This window comes from Penicillium hispanicum (assembly GCF_028827665.1).
Source record: "Penicillium hispanicum strain IBT 35686 chromosome Unknown utg000006l_segment0_segment0, whole genome shotgun sequence".
In the NCBI taxonomy this organism is placed as follows: Eukaryota; Fungi; Ascomycota; class Eurotiomycetes; order Eurotiales; family Aspergillaceae; genus Penicillium; species Penicillium hispanicum.
The window spans coordinates 3,721,486-3,734,823 of record NW_026623198.1 but is presented as its reverse complement, the minus strand read 5'-3'; the positions used below and the strand labels follow the sequence as shown (position 1 = coordinate 3,734,823).

At 53.0% G+C, this 13,338-nt stretch overlaps 6 protein-coding genes across 6 annotated transcripts; 3 read left to right on the top strand and 3 right to left on the bottom strand.

Annotated features, from left to right (window-relative positions):
- Nucleotides 1-191: 191 nt before the first annotated feature.
- N7459_007738 (putative C6 transcription factor) lies at nucleotides 192-3,972 on the top strand (the record flags this gene model as incomplete). Its single annotated transcript, XM_056946906.1, has 9 exons — nucleotides 192-356; nucleotides 419-963; nucleotides 1,017-1,056; nucleotides 1,113-2,133; nucleotides 2,187-2,512; nucleotides 2,569-2,639; nucleotides 2,688-2,777; nucleotides 2,831-2,857; nucleotides 2,913-3,972. 9 exons carry the CDS (start codon nucleotides 192-194, stop codon nucleotides 3,970-3,972), a joined length of 3,345 nt encoding a protein of 1,114 aa, XP_056798905.1.
- Nucleotides 3,973-4,384: 412 nt separating this feature from the next.
- N7459_007737 (translationally-controlled tumor protein) lies at nucleotides 4,385-5,137 on the bottom strand (the record flags this gene model as incomplete). Its single annotated transcript, XM_056946905.1, has 4 exons — nucleotides 4,385-4,469; nucleotides 4,524-4,683; nucleotides 4,749-5,034; nucleotides 5,123-5,137. 4 exons carry the CDS (start codon nucleotides 5,135-5,137, stop codon nucleotides 4,385-4,387), a joined length of 546 nt encoding a protein of 181 aa, XP_056798904.1.
- A 1,080-nt stretch (nucleotides 5,138-6,217) lies between these two features.
- On the top strand, nucleotides 6,218-7,539 carry sur2 (sphingosine hydroxylase; the record flags this gene model as incomplete). Its single annotated transcript, XM_056946904.1, has 2 exons — nucleotides 6,218-6,908; nucleotides 6,965-7,539. 2 exons carry the CDS (start codon nucleotides 6,218-6,220, stop codon nucleotides 7,537-7,539), a joined length of 1,266 nt encoding a protein of 421 aa, XP_056798903.1.
- A 414-nt stretch (nucleotides 7,540-7,953) lies between these two features.
- Nucleotides 7,954-9,360, bottom strand: N7459_007735 (uncharacterized protein; the record flags this gene model as incomplete). The annotated part of the gene is made up of 2 exons (XM_056946903.1): nucleotides 7,954-9,200; nucleotides 9,273-9,360. The coding sequence occupies 2 exons, from the start codon at nucleotides 9,358-9,360 to the stop codon at nucleotides 7,954-7,956; spliced, it is 1,335 nt and encodes a 444-aa protein (XP_056798902.1).
- Nucleotides 9,361-10,137: 777 nt separating this feature from the next.
- Nucleotides 10,138-11,539, top strand: N7459_007734 (uncharacterized protein; the record flags this gene model as incomplete). The annotated part of the gene is made up of 3 exons (XM_056946902.1): nucleotides 10,138-10,589; nucleotides 10,653-10,730; nucleotides 10,786-11,539. 3 exons carry the CDS (start codon nucleotides 10,138-10,140, stop codon nucleotides 11,537-11,539), a joined length of 1,284 nt encoding a protein of 427 aa, XP_056798901.1.
- Nucleotides 11,540-12,062: 523 nt separating this feature from the next.
- Nucleotides 12,063-12,951, bottom strand: N7459_007733 (RNA-binding signal recognition particle subunit SEC65; the record flags this gene model as incomplete). Its single annotated transcript, XM_056946901.1, has 2 exons — nucleotides 12,063-12,427; nucleotides 12,525-12,951. The coding sequence occupies 2 exons, from the start codon at nucleotides 12,949-12,951 to the stop codon at nucleotides 12,063-12,065; spliced, it is 792 nt and encodes a 263-aa protein (XP_056798900.1).
- Between the last annotated feature and the right edge of the window lie 387 nt (nucleotides 12,952-13,338).

The window sequence follows — 13,338 nt, the reverse complement described above, 5'->3', positions numbered from 1 at the left end:
AAGTTGTCGCAGGACTCGGTGCCGGATCGCGCCCGCATACTTCCCGGGTGGGTGCCAGATCTCCTAGGCATCCGACTAATGCCGATGCGGTCATTGGCCCTCGCGGTCGTTCCCCGCAATTCGCCTTCATCTTTTGCAATCCTCGGCGCACTCTGCAAACTCCTCAGTCTGGGAGCCGCGAGCCAGGGACTATGAGCTCCAGCCCTCCCCCCATCACGCCGGCGTCGGGGTTGCCCTCTTCTGAGCGCCCCTCATCATCGACGCGGGGCCCGCTAGCCGGAGGCCGTCAGATCACCCGGAACCGGGCAAGCTACAGCTGCCACACCTGTCGCCGGCGCAAAGTCAAGTGTGATAAGGTGAAACTCAGCCAGCAAGAAACGAATTGTGGGCATTTATGTCTGACCATGCCTTTCCATAGGTCCATCCGGTATGCGGGAATTGCACGAAGACGGGGGCCGAATGCGTTTACGATGCGTCGTCGCAAAAGCGGGAGGGTACTCTCAATGGATCCTCCCAAGGTGTCCAGGGCGTGAAGCGGCGGAGGGACACACCACGAACGTTGGAGGAGGATGTGGACGAGCTACAGTCGATATATGGCCATCTAAGGGAGGCAGGATCATCACCAGGCCAGAAGTCTGACCCGCGTGTGGTTGAAGCCCGACTGGACAAACTGATGTCCATGATCGAACGACTTGGTGGGACCACTCAAGCCTTGGAAGCCGCCGAGAAACATGCAGCAGCTCCGAAAGCCGCCGCGGAGTCTGCACTCATAGAAGAATGGCATCAGAGAGATGTACCAAATGGAAGATCCCCTTTCTCGCGGCCATCTAGTCCTCGTCGCGCGGCTGTGGAGTCTAGCGGTGATGAGTTTCCCATTCCTTCCGGCCAAGCGACCGATCTTGTCGACCCAGTCGGAAGTCTAAATTTGGGGCACTTGAGTCTCGAAGATGGCGGACGATCAAGGTGAGTACATCGCCGCATGGCGCCCTTGGAATCAAATGCCTAACAACGCCAAGATACGTTGGAACGACATACTGGGCCTATATATCGCACGAGGTATGCATTCATTTGTCATGCTACACGTTCCGAATGACACCTAATCACAAATTCAGATCAACGACCTGAACCAGTTGCTAAGAGACCAGAATCGGTCGCACGAACTATCTTCATCTGAAACTGCCGAAGATTTCAGTGAACCCACCCCCAATGGCCGCAGAAGATGGAAGAGTTCAATGGACGGTGAGGCGGACCTGACCACATCTCGACCTCGGGGCGGATCGTTCCAGCAGTCGATCATCTTCCCGTCTGGTGATTCCCCATCGGTGAACGAGAAAGTCGTGGAACCGGAGATGCTTGAGCATGTTCCCACCAGACGTCAAAGTCATATACTCTACAAAGGCTTTATGTCTGGGATTCATGCAATCAGCCCTGTCATCCACCCACCCACCATCCTGAAGCTTTACAATGCCTTCTGGGACTGGTATGACTACCGCAGCTATTCGGGAGAGCCATGCCCGAACCCTTCTTTTATTCCTCTACTGCATGCCATTTGGTATGGCGGGTCTGTCACGATTTCCATTCGAACTATCAGGGCAGAGTTTAACGTACCGTCCCGATCTGCTTTGTCGACGATGTATAGCGAAGAGGTCACTCGGTGGCTGACAAGGATTTCTTTCCCTCGCAGTCCCTCTCTTCATGGCCTGGCTGCATATCTTATTGTTCAGACTATTTTGGCAAAGGAAGAGGAGCCCCTTACTAGCAGCTTGTTTGTCAGTCTCGCAATGAGAGTTGCGCAGACCATGGGCCTTCATCGGGACCCGGCCAAGTTTGGGATTGAATCATGCGAGGCGGAGTATCGGCGCCGGCTCTGGTGGCATATCATGCATATGGATGGCGTGGTGGCCATGTCAAGTGGGCTTCCTCCCTTGGTCAGCGACGAGAACTATTGGGACGTGGAGGAAATAAGCGAATTAAAGGACACATTACTGGGCACTTCCGAGGCTGAGCAATATAACAAGCTGCTCGTCACCAATCAGCGGCTACCCGACAACCCTGATGACCCGTTAGTCTGCGGTGGACCATCGAAGGTCAACGTATTCTATCTGACTGGCAGGGGCAAATACATCATGGCTCGTGCGCATCCCGTCTCCCTTCAAGCTACATAGAGAATTAACCTAGGCCCTTAGGTGCTGTTCGCCGAGTACTGAAGATTCAGCTCGGCACAAAACCCGTCACCCGCAGTGATATGGAAGAGCTACGATCAATCCTCCTCGATCTTCAGCTGAAACTGCACTCAATAGTTAATAGAATTCCTGAGAGTCCGCTGACGGGGACAAATACAACGTCATCAGGCCGGGCCTTGTCCATGTCTAGCTCACCAGTGGAGAGTCGGTCTACTGAGACCGAGCTTCCGGGAGAGGGTGCGCATGGATGCTCGGAGCAATACCACACCCCGGTTCTCGTCTCCTTCCACAAATGGGCGCGAATAATCTTATCTCTATACATTGACAAGGTAAGTGATATATTCAAGGACGTCTCGGCTCCTTTCTAATTTATCCCGTCTCACAGGCGTTTTGTGTTGCGTACCAACCTTTTCTCAAAAATGCTCGCAGTCGGATCTGGCCAGCAGCACGGCAGAGGTAGGCACATATACACTCTTCTCATTGAGATATATCTGACATCTATAGTGCACTTCGTCACTGCCACGGATTTATGGAGAAGTTTATCCAGCTTGCCACTGATCCCGACTTCCAACCATTCCATTGGAGCTGGCCAGGGTAAGCCGTTTGATTATCATAACAAAACAGGTCCCTGACTGATCTGTTTCTAGTAACCACCAACCAATGCATGCGACAATGTATATCTCACTTTCTCTAGTCTCTCGAATGGGGTTCAACTAACAACGTGCATAGGATTATGCTCATTGATCTATATGAACGGCCATACAGCCCAGAAGCATCAAAATCTCGGGCTTTCATCGACCGGATACTGGCACTATCAGGGCCAGATGGAGGTGTGGTCGGAGGCGAGGATGGAATTTCCTCGCAAAGACCCCTCAAGGATGGCGGCCGTGAAGCCTGGGACATGATCCGTCGTCTTCGCCAGAAGGCCTGGCAAAAGGCTGGTCTGAACCCGCAAATGCTCTGGACCGAACAAGACCAGATCCAAGCGGGTATCGCTCCTCCAGCAGGAGAAGTACGCAGTCTACGTGGTCCATACTACTCGGGACCTGCGTCTGCCCCCGGATCGCCAGCAGTTATGTCATCACACTCACGCCAACCTACACTCCTGGGCCGTCAACCCATCGATTTCAACCGGATTTTCTATAACCTGACGCGGTCCCATATCCTTCCGAATCCTGCTGCTTCAGTAGGCCCAATACCCAGCCCCTTGCGATACTCGTACCAGCCTTCGAACAAAAGCTCTCATCCCCTTTCCACATCGACACATGACATGAATCCGGTGCATGTCACTGCACCTCATACTGCTTCTCTCACTGCCTCCTCCGCACTGGAATCCTCACCTAATGCGTCGTCTTCACTGACCACACCCACCTCCACCAATTCCTCGGATGCCTCTCATGTTACCGTACCTCAACATCAGCAACCTCTGTTCAATAACCTAGCTCGCTCCCCACTCATGCCCTTTATGGATCCGACCTCTCCTGACGCTTCATTGATGGGTGTTCCCACCCCACCGTCTATGGTCGATCCTAATCTCAACTTTGACTGGGACCAATGGGATGCCGTTTTCGGTCAACATCTTCCTGTAGCCGATGAACTGATGGAGCTTGATCCCGTTTCGGGACTGGAATTCGCCAACCTCGGGGATCCAACCGCCAACGCCGCCCCAGGGATTAGCGCGGATGCAGCACCCTCGCTCGGGGATACAGGCCTTCCATCGGTCTGGTCAAATAATGGGTCAAGAAACACCGGGGCTTCCGACGAGTGGACCAGATATTATCGATTCTGACATTTGACATGACTACATATAATTAGTTGACAACGCAACGCAATTGTACCTGATTAGCGTTTCGGGGGAATCAGGGTCCACTCGCATCAGCCCGGAGTTTACGTGAGAGTATCACACGGCGAGCACGCCCGATGACCTGGCGTTTGTACAATAGCAGAGGACGGAATATACAATCGTGGAGACATAACAGTTTATCGATTCATGAGGCGTAACTCTTGACGATCAGATCGATCGGTCAATTATGATACGAAGATGCGACGTGATAAAGCCAGAACAGACAAAAGGCCCGGCGGGAGAGAATCAGCCCCATCCCCGCGTCCGAACTAGGCATGGATGCAGAGGGTTCGCGTTTCTTCGGGTATGCTTTCTTCATGTCAAGTGCGTTTGGTAGTCGCCCACAAGGATTTATGGCTTAGACCTTAACCTCCTTGAGACCGTGCTTCCAGACAGTGGCGAAGGGGGTGACACCGTCCTCACGGAAATCAATCAGAACGTGCCTAAGTAATCGGGTCAGTGGATGCAGAGGAATTTTGGTTTCGATTTCGACCTACATAGCATCACCATCCATGGACTGGCCCATGAGGATGTCGTAGTTGTCGTAGTTGCTCGTGATCTTCTTGACAGCACCGGCGGCACCACCCTTGAACTCGGCGATGGTCTCCGCGCTGGCGCCACTCTCCTGGAGCTTGCTAAGGATCTTCTTGACATAGCCTAAGTAGGAAACACGATCAATCGGATGCGCCAGGTAAGGTGGAAGGGATTGGGGCTGCACATACTCTTCAGGTGCGACTTGAAGGCGTCCTTGGAGGGCTTCAGACCCTCCTCGGTCTTGAGCCAAACAAGACGGAACTGGTCCTCAATGTCGTGGACCATGACGGCCTCGCCCTCGCCACCATCGTCGCCATCACCACCCTCAGCGGAGGGGTTGGCACCCTCAAGCTCGAAATCTTCGTTGGCCTTCTTGAGGTACTTGCGGCAGTCGGTCTCCCACAGAATGGGGCAGTCCTTGGCGGGAGTGATCTTGAAGGTGTCCGCGAGAATCTCGTCTCCGGAGACAATGTCCTACACAAGAGTTCGTCAGCCGGGGATCCCCAACCACTCACATGGGAAGACTGTGATTTCTCCGCCGTCCCATCGCGTAAAAACGTACCTCGTAGATAATCATGGTGAAGGTGACGGAAATATCTCTTTTAAAGAAAGAATTGACAGGATGTGGAGGGGAGGGGGGAAAGGAAAACACAAAAAGGAGGGGAAGAAGTTTTTTTTTAGTGGCGGCTCACGCTGGTGGGGGAGTTTGTTTGGTTTGCACATATCGTGGCATGGGGAGTCACGGGACTGACCGGCTGAAGCGCTAGTCCCAATGTAGACACTATATTTCCCCTACTCGTTGCGACTCATTGCAACTGTCCGATGTACATAGTCGCGCTGCTGCCGAGAGTGCTGTTGCTATTGGTGATCCTCCATTTCGAGCATAGGGAGATCTCTGTGGAAGTAACTAGGTGTCTATCGCTAGAAATCCTCCTGTGGACCACCTCTTCAGGAATTGCTGTGATTGGCCTCATGTACAGTAGCATGATCAGTACCCAGATGTTCGTTGGCAACTATGGACTTTCCTCTACTGTCATAGTCTATCAATTTCCGCTACTTTAGCCCCCAGGTGGTGGGCAGACGGTTGATACTAGTTATTGGTATGATGTAGATATATCATGCGCAACGGTCATCCCATGCACTTTGACAAGCATGTCCGCGAGTATCTGGGATATACCTCCCGGTTGCGGATCCTCTGGGTAGATTCAAGTACCCGGCGCCAGATGATTACCCTAGTAGAGTACATAGAAAATACCTCGCGCGCTCCGGGACCAAAGTACATATCCAGGTACAGCCCATGTACTGTATACAACGGGGCCCGCTCGACCAATCAGCCCACACCCGCAAGGCCGCATCCGACTGGCGCCACTCCGACTCTCGTCGCCTCCTGATGCCTTGATCGTTTTTATCGATCGTCCCTAACGCGTTCCCCCATCCCTCCTTTTTATTCTTATCGTGCCCCCCGGGCTTCGTGGATCGCACCTGCTGCCCTCCGGCTCCCCTTGCTCGCTTTCGACCTTTCACTCTCTGCCTAATTGCCCGATCAACTCGTCTCCCCTCCTTTTGTATCGACCGCCAACAATTTCAACGCTTGCCCTGCCAACACTGCCAACACTGCATCTCACGCTTCTCATTGTTGGCACCCTGCTCACCCATCATGGCTGCCAACACCTCGGTCGCCTTCGACCTCCCTCCTCTTCCCAGTTATACCCTCTCCGTCCGGGAACCGCTGCTTCCGCCCGTCTCCGACAGCGTCGTCGCACTCGTCTTGCCCATCATCGCCTACTGGGGCATGTCCATGATCTATCACTTCCTGGATGTATATGGTTATTTCGAACAGTATCGCCTTCACACCCCGGCCGAGGTGCTGAAGCGAAACCGCGTGACTCGGTGGGAAGTCGTGCGCGATGTCATCCTGCAACAAGTGATCCAGACGTTGGCTGGCATGTCTGTGGCATATTTTGACCCGGTGGAGATGACCGGTCGCGACGAGTACGATGTGGCCGTATGGGCGCGGCGGATTCGCCTCGCGCAAAAGGCCATCCCTCCGATGCTGGCTCTGGTCGGCGTGGACGCGGCGGGCCTCGCAAAGTCGGTGTCCCACAGGGGGCACACCATGCTGGCAGGTGCCCTGGCCGGAGGTTCCTATCCAGGAGTAGTACAGTCGTTCCTTCTGGACAGTGGCTCTGAGGTCACAGCCCCAGCCTTCACAAGCTGGGAGCTCGCACTGGGTGGTTTCATCTACTGGTACTTCGTCCCAGCCATGCAATTCATGCTCGCCGTTTCGATCGTCGACACCTGGCAATACTTCCTGCACCGGGCCATGCATCTGAACCGCTGGCTCTATGGTGAGTTCCACAGAGCGCCGTTCCTGGTTGGTATTCTTTTCTAATTCTCTCCCCAGTGACGTTCCACTCTCGCCACCATCGCCTGTACGTACCTTACGCCTTTGGTGCTTTGTACAATCACCCAGTCGAAGGATTTCTCTTGGACACCGCTGGCACGGGTATTGGGTTCCTGGTTTCCGGCATGTCCAACCGCCAGGCCATATGGTTCTTTACCTTTTCTACCATAAAAACCGTCGACGATCACTGCGGCTACGCATTTCCCTGGGACCCCTTGCAGCATTTCACCTCAAACAATGCAGCCTATCACGACATCCACCACCAAAGCTGGGGCATCAAGACCAATTTCTCCCAGCCCTTTTTTATCTTCTGGGATCGCCTTCTCAACACCCAGTGGAAGGGTGAGGTCAAGCTCCGTTACGAACGTGCTCGTGAAAGTGCACAGAAGCAGGTGGATATGGATGCTGCCCAGGCCGCAGAGGCTGCAGCAAACCCAATCAATGACGAGCTCGAGCATGAGCCCGCGGTCGTCTCATCCGAGGGGCCGGCCACGCGGACCCGTTTGCGTCGGAAGACTGTCGATAGCCTGAAAGGCCCCAGCCATGGTGTCCCCGGAAGTGTCCTCCACAATTGAGGCTGTCATGAAACTGAGAATGTGCCAACTGTTTATGCATCGTCTCATCGGTCCTCGGGAGCTGCTGGCCATGCTTCCCGGGGCCATGGACACCAAATTGCTTCGTGTAAATGGGGTCCCAAGCTGATCCTTCTGTATTAATAAATGAAGAATGCGCCGTCAATTCTTGTACATGTTCTTTACATGGCTTCCATGCTTCCGGTCTCTTCTCTTACATGGTTTTTCCACGATCCACAACTCGGTGTGATACTGTCAATAATGTCTATTTTGCATCATCCCAAGAAAAGAATTAACCACCAACCTTCAATTCGCAGCTCTATGTCTATGTCAAGCTCAACCACCCAAATGCCTCGCCGATAATATATGAAATATGGGAGACTTTGAAACAAAACACACAGAAAGTCGCAGGTCTCTTCAAATGACATTGCCTTGGTCACACAGCAGGCTCCATGTGGTCGCCGCCGGCAAAGGCCGGGCTGCAAATGCCTGAGAATCCGCCTCGTCGCATGAATCATCCGTCCAATCGCTGGTGAAATAGTCCGAATCTGAGTACTCGTATACCAGCGGGACTACCACTGTGTCCCGCTGAGGCAGATCCGGAACAGGCTCGTTCTTTCTGATTCTCAGAGGCACAACCATCGCCTCGGGAACAAACTCGTCACGCGAAAAAGGATTTCCATTGCCGAGGCGCTTGTACAGCTCGATCACCTCGTCAATCTCTTTAGACAGGTCTCCAAAGGGCTGGTCTGGAGGTTGCGGTTGGGGCTGATGTCGCGAGTGTCTGCGGGGGTAAGAATCAGGCTTGGAGGGCTCTGGAGTCGGAACTCCCGAGCGTCTGGCGCGGTCACCGGGAAAAGATGTCCGTGAGGAGCTAGAGACAGGCTCAACCCAGCTTTCTCTGTAAACAGAGATGCTGTTGTCATGGTGTTGAAAGAAATTGGAGGGGCCTGCAGCAGCCGCTCTAGGCGTCTCAACGATCGAGGTCCTCAAGACAGGTTGCTCGTTCGAACGCGGCCCCTGGCGAGGACGACGGCCATGGTGCTTCCGCTTGGGATGAGTCGGATCACGGACCCAGCGCTTGACACAGGCCTTCCGATTATTCTTCATGCCGAAGGCGAGTTGGCTTGCCGTTCCGTACAGCTCTGCTGCATCGTCCGCGCCAAACTGATTGATGCACTCGTCGACGAACATCATGAGCTGGCAGGGACGATGCTTCTTACGAGTGCGGGTGCGGCTCTGCAAGACCACTCGCAAGTCGCGTATGATGTCCCTGTGGGATGCAATTCGCGCCAGGATACACGCGGCGCATCCATTGATCTGATACGGCCATGCGCCGGGGGCAACAGGATGGTTCATGGTCGGTCTGGTCCACATGCCCTTCAAGGCACGCAGATTTACCAATATCTGGGCTTCAATCGGCCCCACGAGCTCTGGATAGGCGTCGAGCTGGCGGAAGTTTGTCGTGATTTCCTGCTGCACCAGATGGAAGATGTTGGTGATGACATCAATGTTCAGTGCGCGATGAAGATCGCAGCATCCACCGGGCGTCTTCTTCAATTTCAGCGAGGAGGGCAATTGGCGGCGACGTAGACGTTTGGGTAGCTCCTGGAGTAGCTGTTGAATCTGCACCTGCTGTGGAGACTTGATCGATGTGGTGTTGTCTAGATGCAGGATGCGTGTTAGCATCTTGAGTTCCATGCGAGTTAGCTCGCGGACTAACCGCGGATATGTACCGTGGGAGACAGGGGAACGAGTTCGATCGGCTTCCACGATGAAACGTTCAGGTGTTGCGCTCGTCTGAGCGTTCCGAGTCCGCTCCATGACTGAAGGAAATGGCAATGGCTCTATTATAGTTGTTCAGCTGCTGTTAGCATCAAATTTTCTGAGGATCTATTCCTCTTGGTGAAATAGTTGATAGCTCGTCACAGGCGAGTGTGGTGTCTGTGGTGATATCGCTATAGTGACCGGGGCAGAGCACATACTTATGCCTCTGCTAGAGTGCTCTAAGCCTTTGCATCGGATTCACTGGCTTCAGCCGTCTATTTTTTTTTTTTGGCCTGCAGATGCCAAAGACATTCATTTACACAAAGCACCTTGTATGCAGTGGCTCGAGTCTTTGTTGGCATCTCGCAGCTTGTGCTCTTTCATGGCTGAATGGCTCTATTCTTTGTCGAGTTGACATGATTGGGTGCCTACCTAGGTATTGTTGCAGGTCGCTCTCTTATTGATGCATTCCAACAAAAGAATGTGAATAAAGAAGCCATCACTTCTGTTGTTATACTCTGCACTTAAATGCTACGCCTACTTCTTATGCACGGGTTGGCGACAAACGAAAGCAAGTAGAGAAGGATCTCCATTCTCAGGTAGAATCAACACAACCGATCATGTATAACCATCTATCCAATCTCTGGATAATATCGACAAGCGTAGGTCCTATATTCAACACCGGGTGGACATGCAAAGGTAGAAGGCGCGGTCCATCATGTTTGTCGATCTCGCCAACTTCGCATGAATCGCAATGTTCCAGCTCCAACGTTCTAGCTTCGACTTTCCATAGCCATCCAAGGCCCGATTGCCAGGATTGAGCATCATCTCACCATGAGACCCCAGGTGCGACTTGCCAAACGCATTTTAGATACAGCTCCGCTTCCCTACACTGCATCCCCGCTCAAGTTGCTCCTGGAAGACTTTAGCCTTGCCTTCCGATATGCGTGGGCTCTGCCATTGGTATTCTTTCCTCTTCGCATTGGCCAAACAAGTCGACTCGACGAGCTAGATCCAACGTTCCAGAGTGCCATGTCTCTGAGCCTCCAGATGGCGCTTTCAGTCTCTCAGATACTCTTTCTTCTTTCCATCCCGAGCCTGGTCATCCTGATGATTCCCGCACTATTGATTTTGCTATATGCTGTTTTCAATCTAGCTGCCAACTATGCCATCTGCATGTTCTTCCTCAACGGCTTTGGGCGAGTCTTGGTGTCACAAGCACCGGTTTCTGAGCAACCTGGCCACGAGAGGGAGTGTTGGTTCTTTATCAACGGGGTGGCCACCGGGTACGTATGGTTGGTCCCTTGACACACCAGAGAGTCCATTTCATAGCTCAAAGAAAAGGCCAGCTCCTATTGGCTCCAAAAGGACCTCGACCAACTGTCGCATACCTTTGGTCGCAAGATCACCGGCATACAGAATCGGACGTATGGTCTATCTTCCCTGTCCCCGGCGTCTTTTCCTACTGACAGGTGACCTTAGCGCGGGTCTTATCTTTGATGTGATCGAATGCTTGATTCAGCGCTGCTTCTCGTATGCCACTACCGATGTACGACTTGCCTATACCTCTATCAAAGAGGCGTTGTTGAGCCCAGACTGCGACAAAGTTGTTCTCATTCTTCATAGTCAAGGGGGAATTGAGGGTGGCCTGGTGATCGACTGGCTCTTGGATGAGCTACCTCAAGATCTTCTACACCAATTGGAAGTGTACACCTTCGGGAATGCGGCCAATCACTTCAACAACCCTCGTCGAACGCGCTACGTCGATTCTGATAGTTCTCACACTCTAAACTGCCTTTTGCCTGCCACTGGATCCGTGGGAAACATTGAGCATTACGTGAATTCTCACGATCCCGTCGCTTGGCTAGGCGTACTCACCTTTGTCAATCTTCCAAACCTATATCGAGGTCGATTGTTCGTCCGCCCGGGCTCAGGCCATATGCTCAATCAACACTATTTAGATCCCATGTTCACACTTGGACCTGATAAAAAAGTGCTCGAGTCCAATCCGTTCATGGATACGGAGGTCAATACGAAGATGGAAGAGATGGACGGCAGAAGGGCAGGGATTGTGGAAAAGTCAAATGAACATTCAGAGGAAACATTGCTCCCCATTGAGAACCAGCCGCATCAAGAAGCCTCACAGCAGCATGGTTGCCATCAAGTCTTACGCATCAAAGACTTCAGTCGGCTGTGGCAATATCGTAATGGTGGCTTCCCCGAGATACAAATCTGACTGATAGAAGGGTTTGGCATGACACGAGCGATATGTGGATAGAATTCTTAACATCGAAGGGTAGCAGTGGCATTCGAATGCGCACTTTTACTCGTTAATCGACTGGGACAATCGTTCTGTCGTTCAAAGCTCAACTGTGTTATATCTACTTGCAACCGTGCTTTACCCAGAGGTTGTTCCCAGCAATGTGCTAGCGGGAAGACAGCCTGATCCTCGTAATTCAGAGCAAATGCAAAGACAAGACATTCGTGTTGACTCTCGTAGCGTGGCAAGCTCACCTTCACAATCCCAGTGAGGAATAGTTCCACCGCCAGCGTCATACTATAATTGTAGAATATTTTGGGGAGAATTGTACATGTTTTCAGGCCAGCCCTGCGCCTGCAATTTTAGTGCCCACGCCCATTCGATCGGCACCTATGGAAGGTATCAAGGAAGTAGGTTTCCTCTATCATCTCAGAAGCACAAGATATAACGCCATGCCATGCAAACAGAAGGTAGATCGAGAACAGGGACAATGGGCCAATTAAGCCTTGCCCTTCTTCTTGTCCTTCTTCTTCTTCTCCCCGCCAGCTCCGGGGGCCTCGCCCGACATCCCCGGCATACCGGGCATTCCAGGCATACCAGGAATTGATGGCATTCCCGGCATTCCCTGCAGGTTCTGCATCTCCGCCATAGCCTCTTTGAACGGATTATCACTCACACCACCGCCGCTGTAGGCGGGGGAATGTATCGGAAGAATCTTTCCAACCTTCCAGCCGCGCGGGGCGGGCGGCGCATCGGGGAGCTTCTCGGGCATGGGCAGACCGCGAATGCGTAACCGATACGGAGATTGCTCGGTGGTCGGGTGGGATTTCAAGTACTGGGCTACGAGGATAAAGAGATGATGCTCTGGATGCAGAACGAGTCAGTACTGGAACGCCGACAATTTGCGGTGGTCTTCTCCGAAGCTGCCACTTGGTGGGTCAGAGATGAATTGGCCACATACTGTTTTTGATCTTCGAATTCACCAATCGGCCATCTTCTTTCTTGAGAAGCACACGGACTCGCCCAGGATTTGCCCAGTCCTTCGGGTGGAGCTTCTCGGGTTCCAAGCCAGCCTGCAGTCCCAGCATCTGCACCGCGTCCACAATGTCTCGAGCCAATGGGTTTTCGACCGCTAGCTCAGCACCGACCTTGCGGCCCTCTGCGCGCGTTCGGGACTTATCAAAGTAGACCGGGTACAGGCATTGGTAGTGCTTTGGGATTTCGCGCTGGGGCTCGGGCATTTGTTGCATAGGCGGGTTCGCCATCGCCGGGACTGCGGGAGGGGCTGCGGGAGAAATGATGGAGTCTCTGGCGAATGACGAGTCCACAGGGGCGACCTCCTCCGGATCAGAGTCGGACAACTCCTCGACGCGGGCGTGATGCGACATGGCGGTGGGGGAGTCAAGGTGGTGGAGTTGGGGAAGGAAGAAAGTGCGGGAGCGTTTGGAGCGTTGATGTTCTGTGCGGGCGGAGCGCCAGCAGCTGACCAGTTGCCGCTTCCCCGAACATCCAGATCTATTGCTCGATCAACGCCTATCAATTGGGAACGTTCGTGCATTGGGAAGGTTTCCCCTATGCCTCCTCCCAACATGATTTCGATTACTCTCCTTATCACATTCACGAGGAGTCATGATTTGGTTGGCTTGGAAGGACATTTCTCTGAATGACTGGGAACAAGCTTAGTGTCGCAAGGCAACTCATGAGTCAATAATACAATACTCGCTCTAAAGAGTATGCTTAGCCAAATAGTCCAGTACCATTTAAGCTGGATGAGT